This window comes from Erpetoichthys calabaricus, chromosome 9, assembly GCF_900747795.2.
Source record: "Erpetoichthys calabaricus chromosome 9, fErpCal1.3, whole genome shotgun sequence".
NCBI lineage: Eukaryota > Metazoa > Chordata > Cladistia > Polypteriformes > Polypteridae > Erpetoichthys > Erpetoichthys calabaricus.
This window is the reverse complement of record NC_041402.2, coordinates 92,820,624-92,841,672: the sequence shown is the minus strand read 5'-3', so window position 1 is coordinate 92,841,672 and position 21,049 is coordinate 92,820,624. Positions and strand designations below refer to the sequence as shown.

At 37.0% G+C, this 21,049-nt stretch overlaps 1 protein-coding gene across 1 annotated transcript in view; it reads right to left on the bottom strand.

Annotated features, from left to right (window-relative positions):
- Nucleotides 1-21,049, bottom strand: part of cops7a (COP9 constitutive photomorphogenic homolog subunit 7A) — a 46,699-nt gene that overhangs the window by 12,287 nt on the left and 13,363 nt on the right. Inside the window, exon 7 of the mRNA XM_028809915.2 lies at nt 11,227-11,399. Within this exon, the coding sequence (XP_028665748.1) occupies nt 11,227-11,399 (173 nt within the window). The remainder of the gene's footprint in view (nt 1-11,226; nt 11,400-21,049) is intronic.

The following is a 21,049-nucleotide window of genomic DNA, read 5'->3' as shown; positions in this document are numbered from 1 at the left end:
ACATGCACACGTTTAAAAAATTTTTTTTTATAAAGAATGGGTTTCACCCATATCTGTTCCCTATAGCGTTTAGTATCTCACATGCACTGTCACCCTTCAATTACCCATTACAAGTTAATCCACAATGTTAAAAATTCTTCTGTTGCTTATCTCAAAGGTCACTCAGCTTTTGGTTCTCTTCAAAAGACATCCTGAAACAAAAGAATACTGCAGACCGTCTCTTGACTGTGGCATATCAAAGTGATTCATCCTGAAACACGTGGACTAGGAAAGAATCTTCGAAGCGTGTATTGTTCTTTATCATTAAAAATTCAATGATACAGTAGATACAATACTAAATACTGTGGCTTTCAGGATCTAAGTTGACTTTGTTCTGAAATAAGAAACATTTAGCCAAAGCATTTTTTGCATGTGAATTTGCTGGGTGTGCAAGTAGCCTTTCTTCCCCCATGCCTCATGACACTTTGCAAGGACAGCACGACAGAGATATAGCAGCCATTTTCAATAGGAATGTTACTACCCAATCTGTACTACCTGTCCAATTTGCATCATGAATGCCCAGAACTTTCACACATGCATACTGTAAGTGTACTCCACCTCACACTTTACTCCAGAATGACAGACAGTTCAAGCAGTACAGCATCTAAAGATAAAACATGTTCCTTCAAATGAAAAATCCATCCCAACACATGCAGTGCTTACAATGTGCTCTTCTGCTTTCCTGGCAAAACAAATCCCTATTAAGCAAAGTTCCATGAAATGTTTGCTGTTCTGTTACATAGCATATGAGCAGACAAGCAGTGGCAGCAGTGGAGGTTTAGGGAATGATAAGAGCTGCAGTGACTGCTGTATTGCAAAACACATTTTTATCTACTTTCACTCAGAAAACACTTGTACTTTGTCAGTATCCAAATAACTACATTAGCCAGTAATTCACATCACACTTTTTTGAGTAGCCTAATATTCCCTTTTCTTCACTTTCTGTAAAGGAATAACATAAATTTGATAAATTTTTCTTCATGTTTTGATTTGGAATAGAATGTCCAGTGTTCCTAATGCATTTGTGTGTATGGAAATAAACGTTATTATAAGGATGTTGAGCTTTATTCACTTTTTAAATGCACTGCTATTATTTTGAACACAACTGTATAGTTAAAAAAACACACACACAGTCGTCCTAAAAGAATCGCTAATGTCTATACTGTATAATGTTGAACATGTTTGTCTTTAATTGTACATGACCTTTCTAGCAAGTGCTCATTCACATCTTTAAATATGGCATGTGGCAGCATCTGTGATACAGTGTTTCATCGCGTGTCTTTGTAGATTAATGCAAATTATTTTACTACAGGTTCTGTTAATTGTTAGATTTGTTTTGTAATTCTGTTTGAAGAACTGTCTGATAACTTTTTCAAAACTGTTTTAACTTGAGCTGTCAAAAGCACCATAAAGATAGTGCATTTTACTCATGATTTGGTATAATTCATCTGTTCTGTTTCATTATTTAAGACCACCCATACAAATTAATGTTATTAGACTAAAGAACTTGATTTCTTTCTAATTAGAAAATACTCAATAGAACAATTAGATACATCATCTTCCTCTGACTCTCTGACCCAAGTCAGAAAAAGCATGTATATAAAAATACATAATACGGAACCATTACAAATGATGTAAATCATTAAAATAATACACGAACAGTATACACGTGTACATGTATAATGATTTGTGATTTGCAAGGTAATGAATTAAGAGCTTTGTCTTTCGTTATAAAAAACAGTTAAATGGAGAGAGAAAGAGAGAAGGAGAGAGACAGATATAAGATAGCCATGTTTACTGATTGACAGGCACTGCAAGGCAGGCAAGGTTTTGAATGCAATACATACAATGGAATTTCAAAAATAAGTTAAGCAGACATAAAAGAAAAATGTTTTGGGAAAACATATTTGAGATATTTCTTTGAGGCATGGCTAATTCGTGAAAATGTTACATTAGCGAAAAAAAGTTTCCTTTGCTAATATTTCATATTATTAATGTGAGAAAATATACCAGGTTTATGGTATATATGGTGCTGATCTTTACTCATAAAACTGTTTCGACAACATTTGAAGATATACTGAATATTGATTTTTGTTCAAAATAACACTGGTCAACAAGAATTCTGCTACTGGGATTCTTTCATCTGTACTTTAACAAATTTCACTTGCTGACTCCAAATCTGAAAACCGTCTTCGTCCAGCACGTCCCATTTTTTAGTTATGATGTTCCAGGTCTTGGACAACTAGGGTGACTGGGCAGTAAAGGCAATGCGTTTCAGCATTTAAGAAATGTTTGGTCTCGTGAAAAGTGAAGTCAAAATTAAGGAAGGTGTTTTGTTGGCCCTGAAATACGTGAACTGATGCTCGACAATGAGTTCAAAAGGAAACAGAAGCCAACAGAATCAGCAAACTCATTCGTGAAGGTTGTCCAGAATTTTCTTGACAGTCACAGAGCAGAGAATTATACTGAGCTTGTGGAGAATATGTTGAAAGTATATTAGCTCAGGGGAGCCAGAATGTCACTGAAGATGCATTTTTTACATTCTCATCTCGACTTTTTTTCACCAAATCTAAGTGATGTCAGTGATGAGCATGGGGAAAGGTTAAGGTGATGGAAAACTGATATTGGGAAAAATTCACTCTGAGCATGATGGGTGACTACTGTTGGTTCTTGCAAAGAGAGACGGATGTGCAGTACAAGCACAAAAGCAAGTGCCTCCAACATTTTTGGGCATGCTGACCTCACTTTTATATTGAGGTAAATTGACATAAACATGCTTTAATGTGTCTCTGGTATAGTCTTCTGGTTTGCTTTCAGAATAAACACATTAAAACAATTTTGGTGGGACATAGTCCAAACTCCAGATATCGTGTTGATATATTATATTGATATTCAAAAAAGTGTCAAAACGTCAATGATGTGTATTTCAAAACCTGACATGCTAGCTTAATTCCAATTTCATATATGAAATCAGTGTAAAAAACTTAATAAAGAGATGCTGTGAAGTTCCCAGAAGCAAACAAAAAATATTTTTTTGTAGACCAGTGTAATTGCAGTATCAATTTAAGTCCATATCGCCCAGCCCTACAGCTTAGAATATGTATTTTTAGGTTCGGTCTCAAATCTTTTCGATCATCCCTTATATACGTGGCGCTTGGTTTTGCTGGCATCTTTCTACTTAGACTAGCAACATTAAAATTAAAAAACTCACTCTTCAGGCAATACTGGGCAAGTGAAGTGGAATGGAATTGTATTTAACCACATGTCCCACAGTCACTGAAAGTTGAAACTTGGAGTTCCCGAGTGCCTCACTAAAGATTTTCATTTCCTTTGATTTGTAAAAGCAGTGCAATAATGTTGATCGGATTTGTCAGTTAATTCTTACTTGACACCACTGAACTGTAACACTATAAACAGAACAGCTCACACTCAATACATTATATAATGTGTTTATCTAAATCTTTATTTTCAGGTCATGTGATATGATGAGTTAAATTATTTTTTCATGTCTGTTAAAAACTAATTAAACCTAATCTGCCCCACTTTCTGTTCATTAATTTATTAGTTTGTACAGTTTCACAGTCAGTTCATACTGAACAAAAAACATGGGTACTTTTTTTTTTTTTTTAAATATTCATAAACTGTGCAACTGAGAGATGAGAATTTCACAGTTGAACTTTACACATATTAAACAACAATTAATTTATAAGACAAAGCAGATTTTTCTTCCATACCAGTTGACTCTTGTAATTTTATAATTTATTTGGCTGGCACAATTCTCCATTAGCATTACTGAATTCTCTCAAACTGACTGCTTCTTTGACAAGCTGATAAAGACCACAGCCAGTCATCTGCATTACTGTACATGCGGTGCTTCAAACTTGTGGCAAAACTGGAACATCGAGCTCCACATAAAAACCATCACATTACTGTACTATCTAAGAAAAGGCCTAATGGAATGCTGACCTAGGTGTGCCAAAGTTTCTTTAATTTCCCCAAAACATACATCATACTGGAGTTTTTACTTTCAATCCCTCCTTCGCCCACAGTTACGTATTGTATATAGTTTCATAATAGTGCATGTGTTTTTTTATATAAGTTCATATTCAACTTTGTCACTTCACTCTTATAACCTGGAGTTTGAATAAGGTCACTGTCCTTTTTGTGTGTTGTAAAAATGTGGCTAAAGATGTTAGTGTCAGGATTAGCATTTGACTGAAAAATTCTATTTCAGTTTCCCCAAGATTTGGGGGGAGCAGCCTAGACAAATGACAATTAAATGGGCAGGGAGAGCTCAAGTTTGTCATTTGTGCAAAGTACAGAGAAATTCTTACCTGCATGCATGACCAACCTGCAAAAGTTGCACTTCTTTATATAATTAGAATTTCAATGTTCCGTTCTATTTTTTGTTTTAATTCCATAATTTAATAATCTGTTTATAGAAAAGAACCAATTTACTGGACTATGAACAGTGACATTAAAAAACAATAAATGAGTAGGAAATTAAAGTAATTCTCCACCTCAGTAACATTGAAGGTGCTGCAGTTAATCCCTTTTACATTGTTTAAGGCATGCTGTGGCTACATCATTCATGTCACTTATAATATCACATTAAAATTTCCCAAATAATATTTATAATAAGAAGAAATAACCTTTATAGTTTGGCAAACCACAATAGCTCTTACCAAATGTTTTTACTACTTATAACAAAAGCAAACTGAATATACTTACTTTGCATCTGGCAATGACCACTGCAACCAAGGGATTTTATTTCTACAAACTCAACCACCTCAACTGACTCCTCTCAATTCAGAGAATCAGGGGTTCTACTTACAACACCTTAGCGTCATGTCATTAAGCCACTGTAAAAAACCGAACTAGTGTGGTGCTGAGGTGTCACCCATAGCACGACTGTGCTTGGGTCCTAATTTGGGATACAGTAATCCCTCGCTATATCGCGCTTCGCCTTTCGCGGCTTCACTCTATCGCGGATTTTATATGTAAGCATATTTAAATATATATCGCGGATTTTTTGCTGGTTCGTGGATTTCTGCGGACAATGGGTCTTTTAATTTCTGGTACATGCTTCCTCAGTTGGTTTGCCCAGTTGATTTCATACAAGGGACGCTATTGGCAGATGGCTGAGAAGCTACCCAACTTACTTTTCTCTCTCTCTTGCGCTGACTTTCTCTGATCCTGACGTAGGGGGATTGAGCAGGGGGGCTGTTCGCACACCTAGACAATACGGACGCTGGTCTAAAAATGCTGAAAGATTATCTTCACGTTGCTACCTTCTGTGCAGCTGCTTCCTGAAGCGACATGCTGCACGGTGCTTTGCATACTTAAAAGCTCAAAGGGCATGTATTGATTTTTGATTGTTTGTTTTTCTCTGTCTCTCTCTCTTTCTCTGCTCCTGACGGAGGGGGTGTGAGCTGCCGCCTTCAACAGCTTTGTGCCGCGGTGCTTCGCATACTTAAAAGCCAAACAGCCCTATTGATTTGTTTGCTTTCCTCTCTCTTTCTGATAGTCTCTGCTCCTGACGCGCACTCCTTTGAAGAGGAAGATATGTTTGCATTCTTTTAATTATGAGACGGAACTGTCATCTCTGTCTTGTCATGGAGCACAGTTTAAACTTTTGAAAAAGAGACAAATGTTTGTTTGCAGTGTTTGAATAACGTCCGTTTCTCTCTACAACCTCCTGTGTTTCTGCGCAAATCTGTGACCCAAACATGACAATATAAAAATAACCATATAAACATATGGTTTCTACTTCGCGGATTTTCTTATTTCGCGGGTGGCTCTGGAACGCAACCCCCGCGATGGAGGAGGGATTACTGTACTAAGGTGATTTGTCGTATGATGGGTGCAGCAATGCACTGTATCAGTGCATACTACCAACCTCTCTCTCTCCACTTGCGAAAAAGACCCCAAAGTATATGGCTCCTCCCCTTGGAGCAGTTTTTCCTTTTTAACCAACAGAGAGAAAGCAACAGACTGTGGTCTCAAATATGGAAGACTCGATTCCCATTCTGGCTGTGTCACAACCACCTCTTAAATGGTCCAAACTGCATCAGATGTCACAGTTTTAGGATGCTATGTTTTAGGATGCTATGAGGACACTATCATTCATAAACAGCAAAGATGCAAACTCAGTTCTTCAATCTGGATACTGTCCAAACCTCTGCGCCCTGACAACCCGACCATGAAAATCATCACCAGCATAGGAACTAAGCCATACCATTCCCTCCAGCTTTGCTGCACTTTCCCAAGATGACTGCATTCTAAAACTGATTGTACTCGCTAACACCACAGCTCCCCACCTTACTATATTAATGATTGTTCAGTGACTCCACTCATCCAAGTCAACGCCCCCCCCCTTTGTTCTTTTTTATAAATGCACATAGTTATTTTTCCAATTTATTCTGGAAGAATTCAAAACAGAGTTAAATTAGGTGCTTTACCTCTGAAAATCAAAAACATTAGTGGTGATTCTGACAATATCACCAATTACCACATCAGTTTCATAATCTGATTATCCAGATCAGGGTTGCAAGAAGCCATGCCTGCCCTAGTCACATTAGGTGCATAAGCCACTAGTTTATCTTCTTACATACTGTACATGTACACTTCCCGCACTGGCTTTATATTTAAAAAAAAAAAAAATTATGGATGATCCTGCATCGATTGTTGATTTTGAATATCCAAAATTATTAACCTTCTTTATGTCAGTGCATAAATTAATGCTTTTTCTCACATACTGTTATAATTTCTTACTTTACAGTGCATTCCACCTATTGCGCACTTTAACTCAGTAAAGAAATAGCAATAGATCTGCATTAAAAAAAAAACAAAACATTATCCATACCTTATCTTGTGGACAAGTAGTAGATCACTGATCCTTCCCTCTTGTTTCAAATATGCAGAATTATGGAGATTATCTTTCTTTAACACAGCTACAATAATCAGCCTTTTGTATCTATGTATATTTACTTGCTTTCTTTCCAGTTAATTGCCCTTACTATATTAAGACTTAGATGACAGATTATTTAATAACTCTGTATCCTTATAGGGTCAAAAAACATGGAAACATTAAGTGTTTCAGTGAGATACTTTGTGCTCCCTGCTGCACTCAAAGTGTGTTATTCTTCAAAAGTGCACCCTGTCTTTTGAGCTCCAAATTACTTTAATATCTTGTTTTCCCTTTTATCACTCTCATGACATTTCTAGATTCAGTAATCCATGTCTTACTTGTCAGCTTTAATCTTGAAGCATAAAGTTGTCACCACAAGATTACTCATTTTGGAGGTATGTCTCATAAACCAGCTAGCAAAACATTTCATTAATGGTTTCACTTTTAAGCATGTTTATTTGACAATCAGTTCTGGCAGGGACTCTAGCATTGCTGACTGTTTATCTTGGTCATCACAGTTTTTTTCTGATAACAGTTAATAAATATGCACACACGCTCTGTAGATTTACAGGGTTAATGCACCCACTATCTCTTTAGTAAGTCTGGCACAGTTAAATAAAGTTTTGTGTTTTTCAAGGCCAAGTAATTATGGTATATATTAATTTGCAACAATGGCCTCCTTTTTGCTTTTATTCCCCCACAGTATTGGTTTGCTGTTTGATTTTTTTCTTCATAAAATGACATGGACATGCTGTTTGCAATATGTGTGTAATCAGTGTTGTGCAAGTTCACACCTCATAAGAACTAGCTCAAAGTTCAGTTAACACAGATTAAAATGAAATAAATTCACATTCATAGTTTACCATTTCAATTTTGAACTACAGTAATCCCTCCTCCATCGCGGGGGTTGCGTTCCAGAGCCACCTGCGAAATAAGAAAATCCGCGAAGTAGAAACCATATGTTTATATGGTTATTTTTATATTGTCATGCTTGGGTCACAGATTTGCGCAGAAACACAGGAGGTTGTAGAGAGACAGGAACGTTATTCAAACACTGCAAACAAACATTTGTCTCTTTTTCAAAAGTTTAAACTGTGCTCCATGACAAGACAGAGATGACAGTTCCGTCTCACAATTAAAAGAATGCAAACATATCTTCCTCTTCAAAGGAGTGCGTGTCAGGAGCAGTGACTGTCACAGAGATAGAGAGAAAAGCAAACAAATCAATAGGGCTGTTTGGCTTAAGTATGCGAAGCACCGCGGCACAAAGCTGTTGAAGGCGGCAGCTCACACCCCCTCCATCAGGAGCAGACAAAGAGAGAGAGAGATAGAGAGAGACAGAGTTTGTTTTTCAGTCAAAAATCAATACGTGCCCTTCGAGCTTGTAAGTATGCGAAGCACCGTGCAGCATGTCGTTTCAGGAAGCAGCTGCACAAAAGATAGCAACGTGAAGATAATCTTTCAGCATTTTTAGACAAGCGTCCGTATCGTCTAGGTGTGCGAACAGCCCCACTGCTCAGTCCCCATACGTCAGGATCAGAGAAAGTCAGCGCAAGAGAGAGAGAAGAGTAAGCAATCTAGCTTCTCAGCCATCTGCCAATAGCGTCCCTTGTATGAAATCAGCTGGGCAAACCAACTGAGGAAGCATGTACCAGAAATTAAATGACCCATTGTCCGCAGAAATCCACGAACCAGCAAAAAATCCGCGATATATATTTAAATATGCTTACATATAAAATCTGCGATGGAGTGAAGCCGCGAAAGGCGAAGCGCGATATAGCGAGGAATCACTGTAGTTCATGTTCAGTTCACTTTGTATTTTTAAGGAGTGAGAATAAATGACCCATGAGTTTTTTTGTTTTTTTTGCAATTTTGCATGCCTTATATTAGGCTATTACAGTGTTCTTGAATAAAATACAATAATTATGAAGACTTTTTTTTATTTAAATACAGTTTATTGAGTTAAGCACCATGATGTTCCTACATCGATGGATTAAAAGCCAGAAGTCTACATGACCATCATCATCAAGTCCTTCTAATCCTAAATGCAAAGAGGACTGTTCATTTATGTTAGGTAGAATGCCCAGAGGGGGCTGGGCGGTCTCATGGTCTGGAACCCCATCTGGAGTTTTTTTTGTTTTTTCTGTCCTCCCTGGCCATCGGACCTTACTCTTATTCTATGTTAATTAGTGTTGTCTTATTTTAATTCTTACTTTGTCTTTTTTCTTCATCATGTAAAGCACTTTGAGATACATTATTTGTATGAAAATGTGCTAAATAAATAAATGTTGTTGTTGTTGTTAAACCCAGCAACACACACACAAAATCATATATGCTAATATTCTCCCGGTCAAAAAAGAAATTAAATAGATGCAAGTATACATATAAATTACCACTCTATTTCTAACCGTGTGACACAAATGGTGGCTGTGGAATCAGTATGTAGGTGAACTAACCGATTATGCTGCCGGTCAAAATTTGCGTCACATATTGCATGTCCAACGGGAAAAAATATAAAATGGTATTGTGAAGTACAGCGTTTTCCTAAAAGCGAAAGCAGAGCTTCACTGTGTGCTTGTATCAGCGGGGGTGCAGCTTAAATCAGGCAGACACCAACAGTGCCTATTTGATTTTACTTATTTTTTCCCCAAATACTAATAAATGGCAAAAAAATTCATACGAAATAAATTTGTAAAAATCCTCTATTTGTGCTTATCCGAATACCGTATTCGGCTCCATCCCTACATTACAGGGGAAGGCAAAACGTTTAATATGGACCTAAACCAGATCCAGAATGTCACATAAAACTTAACTAGCTCACGTTCCAAGTTCTTCACTTGCAAATACGTTATGTTAAGTTCACTGTTCTTAGAAAAATGAGCTTGTTCAATGAATGTCCATCCATCCATTATCCAACCCGCTATATCCTAACTACAGGGTCACGGGGGTCTGCTGGAGCCAATCCCAGCCAACACAGGGCACAAGGCAGGAAACAAACCACGGGCAGGGCGCCAGCCCACCGCAGAGCACGCACACCCACACACCAAGCACACTAGGGACAATTTAGAATCGCCAATGCACCTAACCTGTATGTCTTTGGACTGTGGGAGGAAACCCGGAGTACCCAGAGGAAACCCACGCAGACATGGGGAGAACATGCAAACTCCACGCAGGGAGGACCCGGGAAGCGAACCCGGGTCTCCTAACTGCGAGGCAGCAGCGCCACTGTGCCGCAAAAATGCTGATAAATACTCAAAAGCACTTTTGGCTTGGAAAATTGATATATTTGGTAAGCTTTGAGACTTTTCTATCACTTATGGATGTGAGGTTCAATAGAGTTCCATTGTATGCTGCTATAACAGACAAAAGTTTTTTAAAATTTATAAAAAATTTAGAACACACATTTATGTAGCAAATAATATGATTGTAAATAAAGAACTTTGACTTGAAAAATACCAGATATCCTTTAGATCCTTGAAAAATTACATGTTCAGTTTATTCAATGAAGTCATATTCTCCCTTAGGTTTTTTTGTTTCCTTTGGGAATAAATTGATACTCTTAAATAAGAATAAAGGAAATTTCTCTCAAATACAGATACCATAATCGATAACCAACAAAGCATATGGCTGCAGCTTTGGTAAATGTGTCAGCATGCAAAAAATTCAGGCAGCCAGAAACACTTCTAAAATCTGAGGCATGCTTAGGTTTTGGGTAATTATTACTTTCAACACAAAAATGGACATTGCGAGAACATTTCTTTAGCAATTACCATTTGGAAGGCATTTTTAAAATATCTTGCTAATTAACAAGGTCACTTATGATGAAACACAAAGATTATTATAAATTAATTAACTAGTTCCCTTTTATACTTTTTGTTGGTTATGGCCACAAGAAACTAAAGTCTATCCTGGCAGCAGCAACAGGAATTACTGTGTAGATGTGGTGCCAGGACTGAAACATATTCCAATAATCACTCATGCTAAAATATTAAATGTGTGTAAAATACTAAAATGAGTAGGAAAGCATATGAATGAATGTTCAACATAGTTATTTGGTTACAAACAACAAGGTGGTAAAATCAGTCACTACCTAAATCTGCTAGAACTCCGCAAGTACAAATACTTTCTTATCTGATTTATAGATGCCCTTTGATAAAAGCAAAGTGAAAATGCCTACGTTTGAGTGCTTTATTGTTTCATATTTCATTGAATTATACAGTTTTAGTATAAAGCAATAAAAAGGCAGGCTGAACACAACTCACCACAACAATTCTTACCCTTTCACTTTAGAGCTTTTCTTGCCCGACTGCCTGGCATCTTGGGAAGGGGCAGAATCTCGGAGCTCACTTGCATGTTGGTCTGGATCTTGACTGGGAGTACCCGCTGTGCAGGCCGGGCCAGATGTGGATGGCGTGGCTGTGGCCTTCAGTGTCTTCTGAAGATTTGATACCTGATAAAAGGAAAATCAAAGTAAAAAAAATAAATGTTTTCATGGGACTGTGATTTTTTTCTGCTTATTTCCACTCTGACATTGTATTTCAAATCACCAAGTTCTTTATTTAATCACCTTTATTTATTTTCCAATATTAATGCATTATAGGTTTTACTTTGGATCCAGAAATAAAGAAACATGCTGCACTCAGAAGCAGTAGACTCCTTTGCATCAAAACTGGCAGAGATACTGTATCAGTATGGTCAGTTATGACAATGATTATATTTGTAAGTCTATGACATTAATGAATGCCATGAGAAGCTTATGCTTCAGGATTGCAATAAAGGTGATAGATGGACAAACAACCTTCCACAGCAGGTCTGCATAACACAGTTTTCCAACAGGACAGTGTCTACTCACTAGCACGGTCAAAAGTATAGCAATATTAAGTATTTTAAGATTTTAAAATCAATACTAATTTTTATGGTATATAATATGTAGCCTGCATTACGATTGCACCTCCAGTTCACCATGGATAGAACTGCAGCTCCGATTTCCATTGTCTCACAGGTGTTAATATGGCAATTTCACCTGCTTTTCACCTGCTGGAACTTTAATTAGTCATTTTCAAAGAGGGTAGCTGGAGTGTCATCTGGAATAACTTTGGGTTTATGGCAATTGGGGACAGAAAACCACATGATAACATACAAATTTGTATGAAAGATTTTAGGGATTACACGATCAATTCAGACAAACACTTAAAGGCAGTAATATAGGTTAAAGCATTTTATAGTCAGTTAAATGCTTAAGGCTTTAAGACCAGGTTCTGCAATTATTTTTAACTGCGGGCCAGTTTTATTCTGTGCTGTTCATTCAGGGGGCAACAGTCTTTGTAACTGGGGCTTCTTTACTCCCTTGATTTTTAAACTGTCGCCGTGAAGTGTGCTGCCGTAACACATTCCATTCTTTTATTACATGCAACTTTAAAATTATATTTCATCACATTTACTATGTAATGTAAGGTGCAGTAAATTTTCTGTACTCAATTGTGTAAACAGGGGCACCACACTTCCGTGTACTTGTATATTTCCAGCTATGCTTTAGAGTGTGAATTTAGTATGTCAGGGCTCATTTGTAACAACAAAAGCATGAAAGAGCAAGTTGACTTGCTGGCCTTTTTGCAAAAAATTTGGAAGTTATAAAGACATTGTAGATTATTCACACAAAAATCCAATGTGCACTGTTTGCATTTATGCAAAGACTTTAAATGTGTCAGTAGTCTGTGTATTACTTTCTGAACACTTGTTTACAAAAGACATTTTCATTCTTTTTACTTGAATGTTTAAGTAATGTCTGTTATAAAAATAAGTATATAGTAATCCCTCGCTATATCGCGCTTCGCCTTTCGCGGCTTCACTCCATCGTGGATTTTATATGTAAGCATATTTAAATATATATCGCGGATTTTTCGCTGCTTCGCGGGTTTCTGCGGACAATAGGTCTTTTAATTTCTGGTACATGCTTCCTCAGTTGGTTTGCCCAGTTGATTTCATACAAGGGACGCTATTGGCAGATGGCTGAGAAGCTACCCAGCTTACTTTTCTCTTTCTCTTGCGCTGACTTTCTCTGATCCTGACGTAGGGGGATTGAGCTGTTCGCACACCTAGACGATATGGACGCTCGTCTAAAAATGCTGAAAGATTATCTTCACGTTGCTATCTTTTGTGCAGCTGCTTCCTGAAACGACATGCTGCACGGTGCTTCGCATACTTAAAAGCTCGAAGGGCACGTATTGATTTGTGCTTGAAAAACAAACTCTGTCTCTCTCTATCTCTCTCTCTCTTTGTCTGCTCCTGACGGAGGGGGTGTGAGCTGCCGCCTTCAACAGCTTTGTGCCGCGGTGCTTCGCATACTTAAGCCAAACAGCCCTATTGATTTGTTTGCTTTTCTCTCTATCTCTGTGACAGTCACTGCTCCTGACACGCACTCCTTTGAAGAGGAAGATATGTTTGCATTCTTTTAATTGTGAGACGGAACTGTCATCTCTGTCTTGTCATGGAGCACAGTTTAAACTTTTGAAAAAGAGACAAATGTTTGTTTGCAGTGTTTGAATAACGTTCCTATCTCTCTACAACCTCCTGTGTTTCTGCGCAAATCTGTGACTCAAGCATGACAATATAAAAATAACCATATAAACATATGGTTTCTACTTCGCGGATTTTCTTATTTCGCGGGTGGCTCTGGAACGCAACCCCCGCGATGGAGGAGGGATTACTGTATTGTTTACAAAATACTGCAATACTTATTCAATTAACATTTAATAACAATTGTAATATTTCAATGTACTAATAGTATGCGTTTTCACCAAAGGAAAAAAAAACATATTTACTTTTTACTATCTACAGAACTTTATTCTTACCTTTTACAAAGGATTGTAATACTTGAAGTATTTACATTTAATGAGTAACACTTCTGTTTGTTTTAACCAATGTGAAGATTTTTATGCATGCAGAACTGCAATTTGTTTAAATAATTTTTTTTATTGAATTGCATTAAAATTCAACTATATATTTGGTATCAAAAACCAATACTTAAACTTAGTATCGTACCAAAGTTTTAAAACTTTTGTAATGCCCATGCCCATTTACCATGCCCGGGAACCGCTCCCGCCACACTACTACTCTCCTTCTTTAAGCCACGAGTGCAGCGATTATTTATTTAAAATGGCAAACAGCCGTGGTCTTCAATTTACCACAGGAAGACAGATTTAAGATTTTTATCTTACACATAAATACAGCAAGACTCGAATATAAAAATAAATTGCATTATGATACACTGGGATGCAGTTCAACTTGTAGAACTGTGTGCCCCATTTTCATTACACATTGACGTCCTTGAATTTAATTCAAAATAAATTTGAAATAATCACTTAAAATAAGTCATAATAGCTGTTATGTTTACTTCAAAATAGAATAAATTGAAACATGCCAAAAAGGACCAAAGTATAGGAATATTTGTTATAGCTTTGGCATGTGCATGAAAGCAAAGTAATCTCAAGTTCATAAATGCAAGTATTTAATGCAGCATTTCATAGATGGCATAATAATAATAAGATTTATTTGATCAGGCATAACATAACTAGTGTTAGGCATTCAAGTATAAAATAGTTTAAAACTAGAAAGTTATCAACCAGGCTTACTTTTTCACAAAAAAGGCAAAACAGAATATTGTCAAGTCTGCTTAATTCAATTTGTGGTCAGGGAAGTTGGAGGGCATTCTGCTACGGCAGAAATCGGCAGACTGAGCACCATTCCACCACAAGGCCACATAAGCACTTACAAATTCTCAAGAGGCTAATTACAACTAACCTAAAACAAACATCATTTTGGGATGTATAAGATAACCAAAATGTAATAAAATGAAACTAAAACAAACTCAAGGAATACATTTTTCCACACTTTAGTACAGTTTATGGCAAAATAAGACTACTACATCTCTCTATTATAAAAAAAAAAAATCTTGGAAAGGAAAACCAGGGAGATGAGACGTGATTTTCTTGGAAGACACTTAAAAGACCCGCGAGATGAAAGAGATTGGCCACGGAGCGTCTTGCGGGGACCGTAAACATGAGACTTGGAGCCAAGAGATTGTCCCAGGACTGTCTCGCGGAGATGTGGAACATGAGATTCTTGCAAGTCACGCACTACTTACAACCAATATCAAGTAAGACCACAGGCAGCAAAACACTCAGTCGTGTAAAGGCATGTAGCAGACACAGATCCTGTGCTCTCAGCGTAAATGGACAATAGTTTCTAGATGAAACGTCAACAACTAAACGAAGAAGAAAGAGCAGCGCAGAGAAAAGAGACCCAAAAGCGTTTGAGAGAAAAAAAATGCAGATAAGAGATTATGAAAGCAGTGGAATTTGAAAGGCTCAAAAAAAAAATAAAAATGATGGTGCAATACACATGCAGAGAAAGGTAAAGAATATGAAAGCAGTAAAATTCGAAAGTATTGTAGCATCCCAGCCAGGTTGAAGCATTGTTTTTTTTGAGTGACTGTTAGGTTCGATTGAGGGAGGGCAGAGTATAGCATGGAAGACTGACTGACCGGGATGGGAGGAGGGGTTGGAGAGGGTGCTAGATGGTTGTGTTTGGGGTTACAAAGTCAGCGTTCTTTTTCTTGATTGTTCAAGTAAACCTTTTGTGAGACTTTACTACATCTGTCTATTGTTTTTTTTTTTTTTTTTTTTTTTTTTAAAACGTCGCTACAGTATCAAAAAAAAAAGATAGTAAAGATTGCATTAGCACAAACAAAAGGAAATTATTACTCGAAAAAAGGGAAAATAATCATCACAGACCAGATGTAATTGAAAAAATAGTAGGACAAAGTGAGGTCAGAAATAAAAGACAAAGAGTAGAAAACAAAGTAAAACATCATAAAGAAGTTCAAAAACGGGGGGGGGGGTGACTTGCAGAGCAGGTTAGAGATAATGAAAACAGTGGAATTCAAAAGACACAATAAAATGTAGGCACGATATACATGCAGAGCAAGTTACAGAATATAAAAGCAGTAAAATTCGAAAGTATCAAAAAAAGATATAGATCGCAGTGGCGCTAAAAAAGAGAAATTATTACTTAGTGAAATGACGGAAAGGCGAATAGAGATCGAATATATGGACATAGGTGATATGTCAGAAGTATGGAAATATTGTAAGGCTTTGAAGTTTAAGTCAGAGACTTGTAGATCGTCTAATTCGTGTTGCCATCAGGAAAAAGTAGTGTTTCTACACAATGGAGGCGGCGTATCCAATAGAATTAAAAGATTTGATGTTTGGAGAAAGTGAAATCCACAAACAGTCAGTCAGTCATTTCCCAACCCGCTATATCCGAAAACAGGGTCACGAGGGTCGGCTGGAGAGAATCCCAGCCAGCAGAGGGAGCAAGTTAGAAACAAACCCTGAGCAGGGCACCAGCCCACCGCAGAATCCACAAACACTACAGGCAAAATATACAGTAGAAGTCTACAATAATCTTTTCACATCACTCAATGCTCCAAACATAGATTTACACAATAATGGCAATACACTATGAGAATCTGTGGTTCCGCAACAGTTAAAGCAACGACAAGTTTAATTTCGAAGAAAACACAATTTGGTCAGGTGTATATTTATGATCACGGAGAAGCAATGCAAATTTTAACAGGCGACAAGAAAGGTAGTATAGAATAACATTAGACACCAAAGGAGATCTTGATATGCCATTTGTATTAAAATGTTTACAGTTTCCTGTGAGAATAGCTTTTGCTATGACAATTAACAAATCACAGGGACAAACATTAGAAGAAGAGAAAATTATTTATTAGAGAAAAAGAAACAATATTTCACTCACGGGCAGTTATATGTTGCGTTGTCACAATGTATCTCCAAAAACGGAATCAAAATTCAATGCGATCTTGAAGAAAAGGTAATTCCAAATATTGTTTTTACTGAAGCTTTAAAGTAAAAGTGCAAATAATGAAATTGAAACAATTCCAAAGGAAAAAAAAGCTTTTAAAATTGTATATCCAATAACCAAACACAGGGGTTGGCGAGCAAAGCGCCCTAGTTTTTTAACCCTTTCATCCAGGTAAGCACTGCCTATTATATATATATATATATATATATATCAATTTTTACAAAAAAATAGGATTAAAAACAAATCATCCCCCACCCCTGAGAAGGAGAGCATGGCCAACGGAATAAAACTTAAAATAGTCAAAATAAATAAATTGATGAGTTTATTAGGTGGATAAAGATAAATGGAGAAGAAAAAGAAATGGGGAGAGAATCTATTTCCTCAGTGCTTTAAGAGCTTATTCTAAAATATTATTGATTAGATCCTGCCAGGTTTTGAAAAAGTTCTGCACAGATCCTCTAAGTGAGAATTTGATTTTTTCCAATTTCAAATAATATAAAACATCAGTTACCCACTGACTTAAAAGAGGAGAGTTAGGTTTCTTCCAGGTAAGCACTGCCTATATTGATACCAGTGGGGGTAAAAGAGAGCCATACAAACACATGTAACTACCCACACTCACTTATACCAGTCCAACTTCAACTTACCAATTAATTTAACATATACATCTCTGGATTCTGGGAGAAACACTGAAATACTTAAGAGAAAAAAATCTATGTAACGTGCATACTTCTCACAGACACTGAACTGCTCCTTTCTTAATAGTTCCCATATTATTTCAAGCATGAAATCCAAAAGTTGTCAGTGTTTTCCAGTTACGAGCTGTGCCATTTAGCCAAAAATGACATCATGATTATTTTTACTGTACTGATCATTCAATATTTAGCATGATATAGAACTTCTTACTACTGTTTTAGTTTTTATAGAGCATCTATCTTAATAATACAGACTGAATAAACAACATTTATTATACTGTAAAATCTGATTTATTATCAATAAATAACAAACTATATACATACAAAATGTCCTTAACAAAAAACTCTGAAGTTTTCAATGAAATAACTGCACTTGCTTACAGTAGCTCAAATTAGCAACATATGTAACAATGCAAATATAACAAAACCATAATGCAATATATTCATGTATTTGTACAATTATCTCTACAGGGAGAGCTGGAAGAGACAGCAGAACTGACAGCCTCAAGTGTGTATAACAAAGAGGTCAGTGTTTTTTCTTTCTCTCTCTTGAAAATGGTAGTGTTCTAGCAATAGCAGTAGTTAGTTAGTATTTAACAGACAGTGTGGTATCTGTGTGGTAAAGTCTTTGGAGATGAAACCCTGAGATAGTGAGATCAAACCTCATTTCTGATTCTGCGTGACCCTGAGCAAGTTCCTTAAATTGCCTGTGTTCCAAATTGAAACAACTGAAAAAAATGTAACCAACTGCATCTCAATTATCATAACCTATCTTGGATAAAGGCATCAGCCAAACAAATAAATATAAATAAACACATATATATATATATATATATATATATATATATATATTATATATGTGTGTGTGTCAAAGGAATTGTCTGTAGACCTCCGAGACAGGATTGTCTCGAGGCACATATCTGGGGAAGGTTACAGAAAAATGTCTGCTACTTTGAAGGTCCCAATGAGCACAGTGGCCTCCATCATCCATAAGTGGAAGAAGTTCGAAACCACCAGGACTCTTCCTAGAGCTGGCCGGCCATCTAAACTGAGTGATCGGGGGAGAAGGGCCTAAGTCAGGGAGGTGACCAAGAACCCGATGGTCACTCTGTCAGAGCTCCAGAGGTTCTCTGTGGAGAGAGGAGAACCTTCCAGAAGGACAACCATCTCTGCAGCAATCCACCAATCAGGCCTGTATGGTAGAGTGGCCAGACGGAAGCCACTCCTTAGTAAAAGGCACATGGCAGCCCGCCTGAAGGACTCTCAGACCATGAGAAAGAAAATTCTCTGGTCTGAGGAGACAAAGATTGAACTCTTTAGTGTGTATGCCAGGCATCACGTTTGGAGGAAACCAGGCATCGCTCATCACCAGGCCAATACCATCCCTACAGTGAAGCATGGTGGTGGCAGCATCATGCTGTGGGGATGTTTATCAGTGGCAGGGACTGGGAGACTAGTCAGGATAAAGGGAAAGATGACTGCAGCAATGTACAGAGACATTCTGGATGAAAACCTGCTCCAGAGCACTCTTGACCTCAGACTGGGGCGACGATTCATCTTTCAGCAGGACAACGACCCTAAGCACACAGCCAAGATATCACAGGAATGGCTTCAGGACAACTCTGTGAATGTCCTTGAGTGGCCCAGCCAAAGCCCAGACTTGAATCCGATTGAACATTTCTGGAGAGATCCTATAATGGCTGTGCACCGACGCTTCCCATCCAACCTGATGGAGCTTAAGAGGTGCTGCAAAAAGGAATGGGCGAAACTGGCCAAGGATAGGTGTGCCAAGCAAAGACTTGAGGCTGTAATTGCTGCCAAAAGGTGCATCGACAAAGTATTGAGCAAAGGCTGTGAATACTTATGTACATGGGATTTCTCAGTTTTTTTATTTTTAATAAATTTGCAAAAACCTCAAGTAAACTTTTTTCACGTTGTCATTATGGGGTGTTGTGTGTAGAATTCTTAGGAAAAAAATGAATTTAATCCATTTTGGAATAAGGCTGTAACATAACAAAAGGTGGAAAAAGTGATGCGCTGTGAATACTTTCCGGATGCACTGTATATTTATATATATATATATATATATATATATATATATATATATATATATATATATATATATATTATTTATATACACATATATGTGTACGGACACACAAGCAATACCTGTGCTACCCGTCTAAGAATCATTGAAAATAATCAACAAAGGACCTCAGTGTTAAAATTTGCAGTGCACCATCTACTGGAATAAATTTTGTAATGCATGTTGTAATAAAATTAATTACTACAAATGTTTGTTATGTGTTGGAATGGTAAATGTATTTTATTACTGCAAATGTTTGTGTTACATGATCTGTTGGAATAACAGAGACACAGCAACCAGAAGGGCACACAAATACACTACTGGTCAAAGTTTTAGAACCCCTCAGTTTTTTCAGAAATGAACTCGGTTTAATGTCATGTTTCATGAAATCAAGACGTAGAACAAATAAACAATAGCGCAAAAAACAGAAACCATCAAGGAATCACTAAGCATACAAAATTTCATTCAAATTTTTGATTCATTAAAGTTGCCGATATAACTGCCAAACTGTGGTAACCCTTTTGATTCAGAATGACTTTCACTTGCAAGTCACCAACTCTGCCTTCAGCAAAAGAACCCCAGACAATCACACTTCCACCTACATGTTTGACAGACTGAGGAACCACCCTTTCACAAACTCAATGGCATACAGACAACCCTGCGTGATGAACTGAAGATTTCAAATTTTGATACATCTGTCCATTAGACTTTCAATCTGTCTGCAGTACTTCAGAGGCAGTATTTCAAGGCCCTATTTTGCCCTTTAAGGAATGGCTTTCTTACGGTCACATGCTCTGTCAAACCTGCAGCACAAAGTCTCCTCTTCACAGTAAAAACAGAGTTATTTTTTTCACTGTTAAGCTGTGCTTGAAGCTGTTGTACTGTGAAATGCCTATAATGCAACCCTAAAAAACTTGTCTTCTGATTGGGTTGTGACTTTGGGTCTGCCAGATCTCTTCATAGATTTGATTTGATTTTTTTTTTTCTTTTGCAATTTCTCTAAATGAAAAGCCTACACTTCTAAGGGTAATAATGCTTTGACTAACTTCATTTGTTAATTGCAGCTTTCTTGCCATTATCACTGGAAATTACAACTTTCTATAGTGTAATATTGTCCAAGAAGTACTTTAGAGGGTGTAATAACACAGTCTGTTACAACTCTGCTTTTAGACAGAGGGTTTTTAAGTAATCAACAGATGTTGGGACACCAGTGTAAATTGTTTGCTTCAACTTGCAAGGCTTAAATTTACTTTAACCTATTAGTTATTCCTTGAAGAAGGCCTATTTGTAAAATTCTAAAATTTCCTTTTTTCAGTTTTTCTAACCTAAATTTTAAAATTTAGCCTCTGGCAGTGTACTTCTTACCATTTTAGAGCATTTATTGCATTTCAATTGATTAAATTTGAAGAAAAACTGGAAAAAACTAAAAGG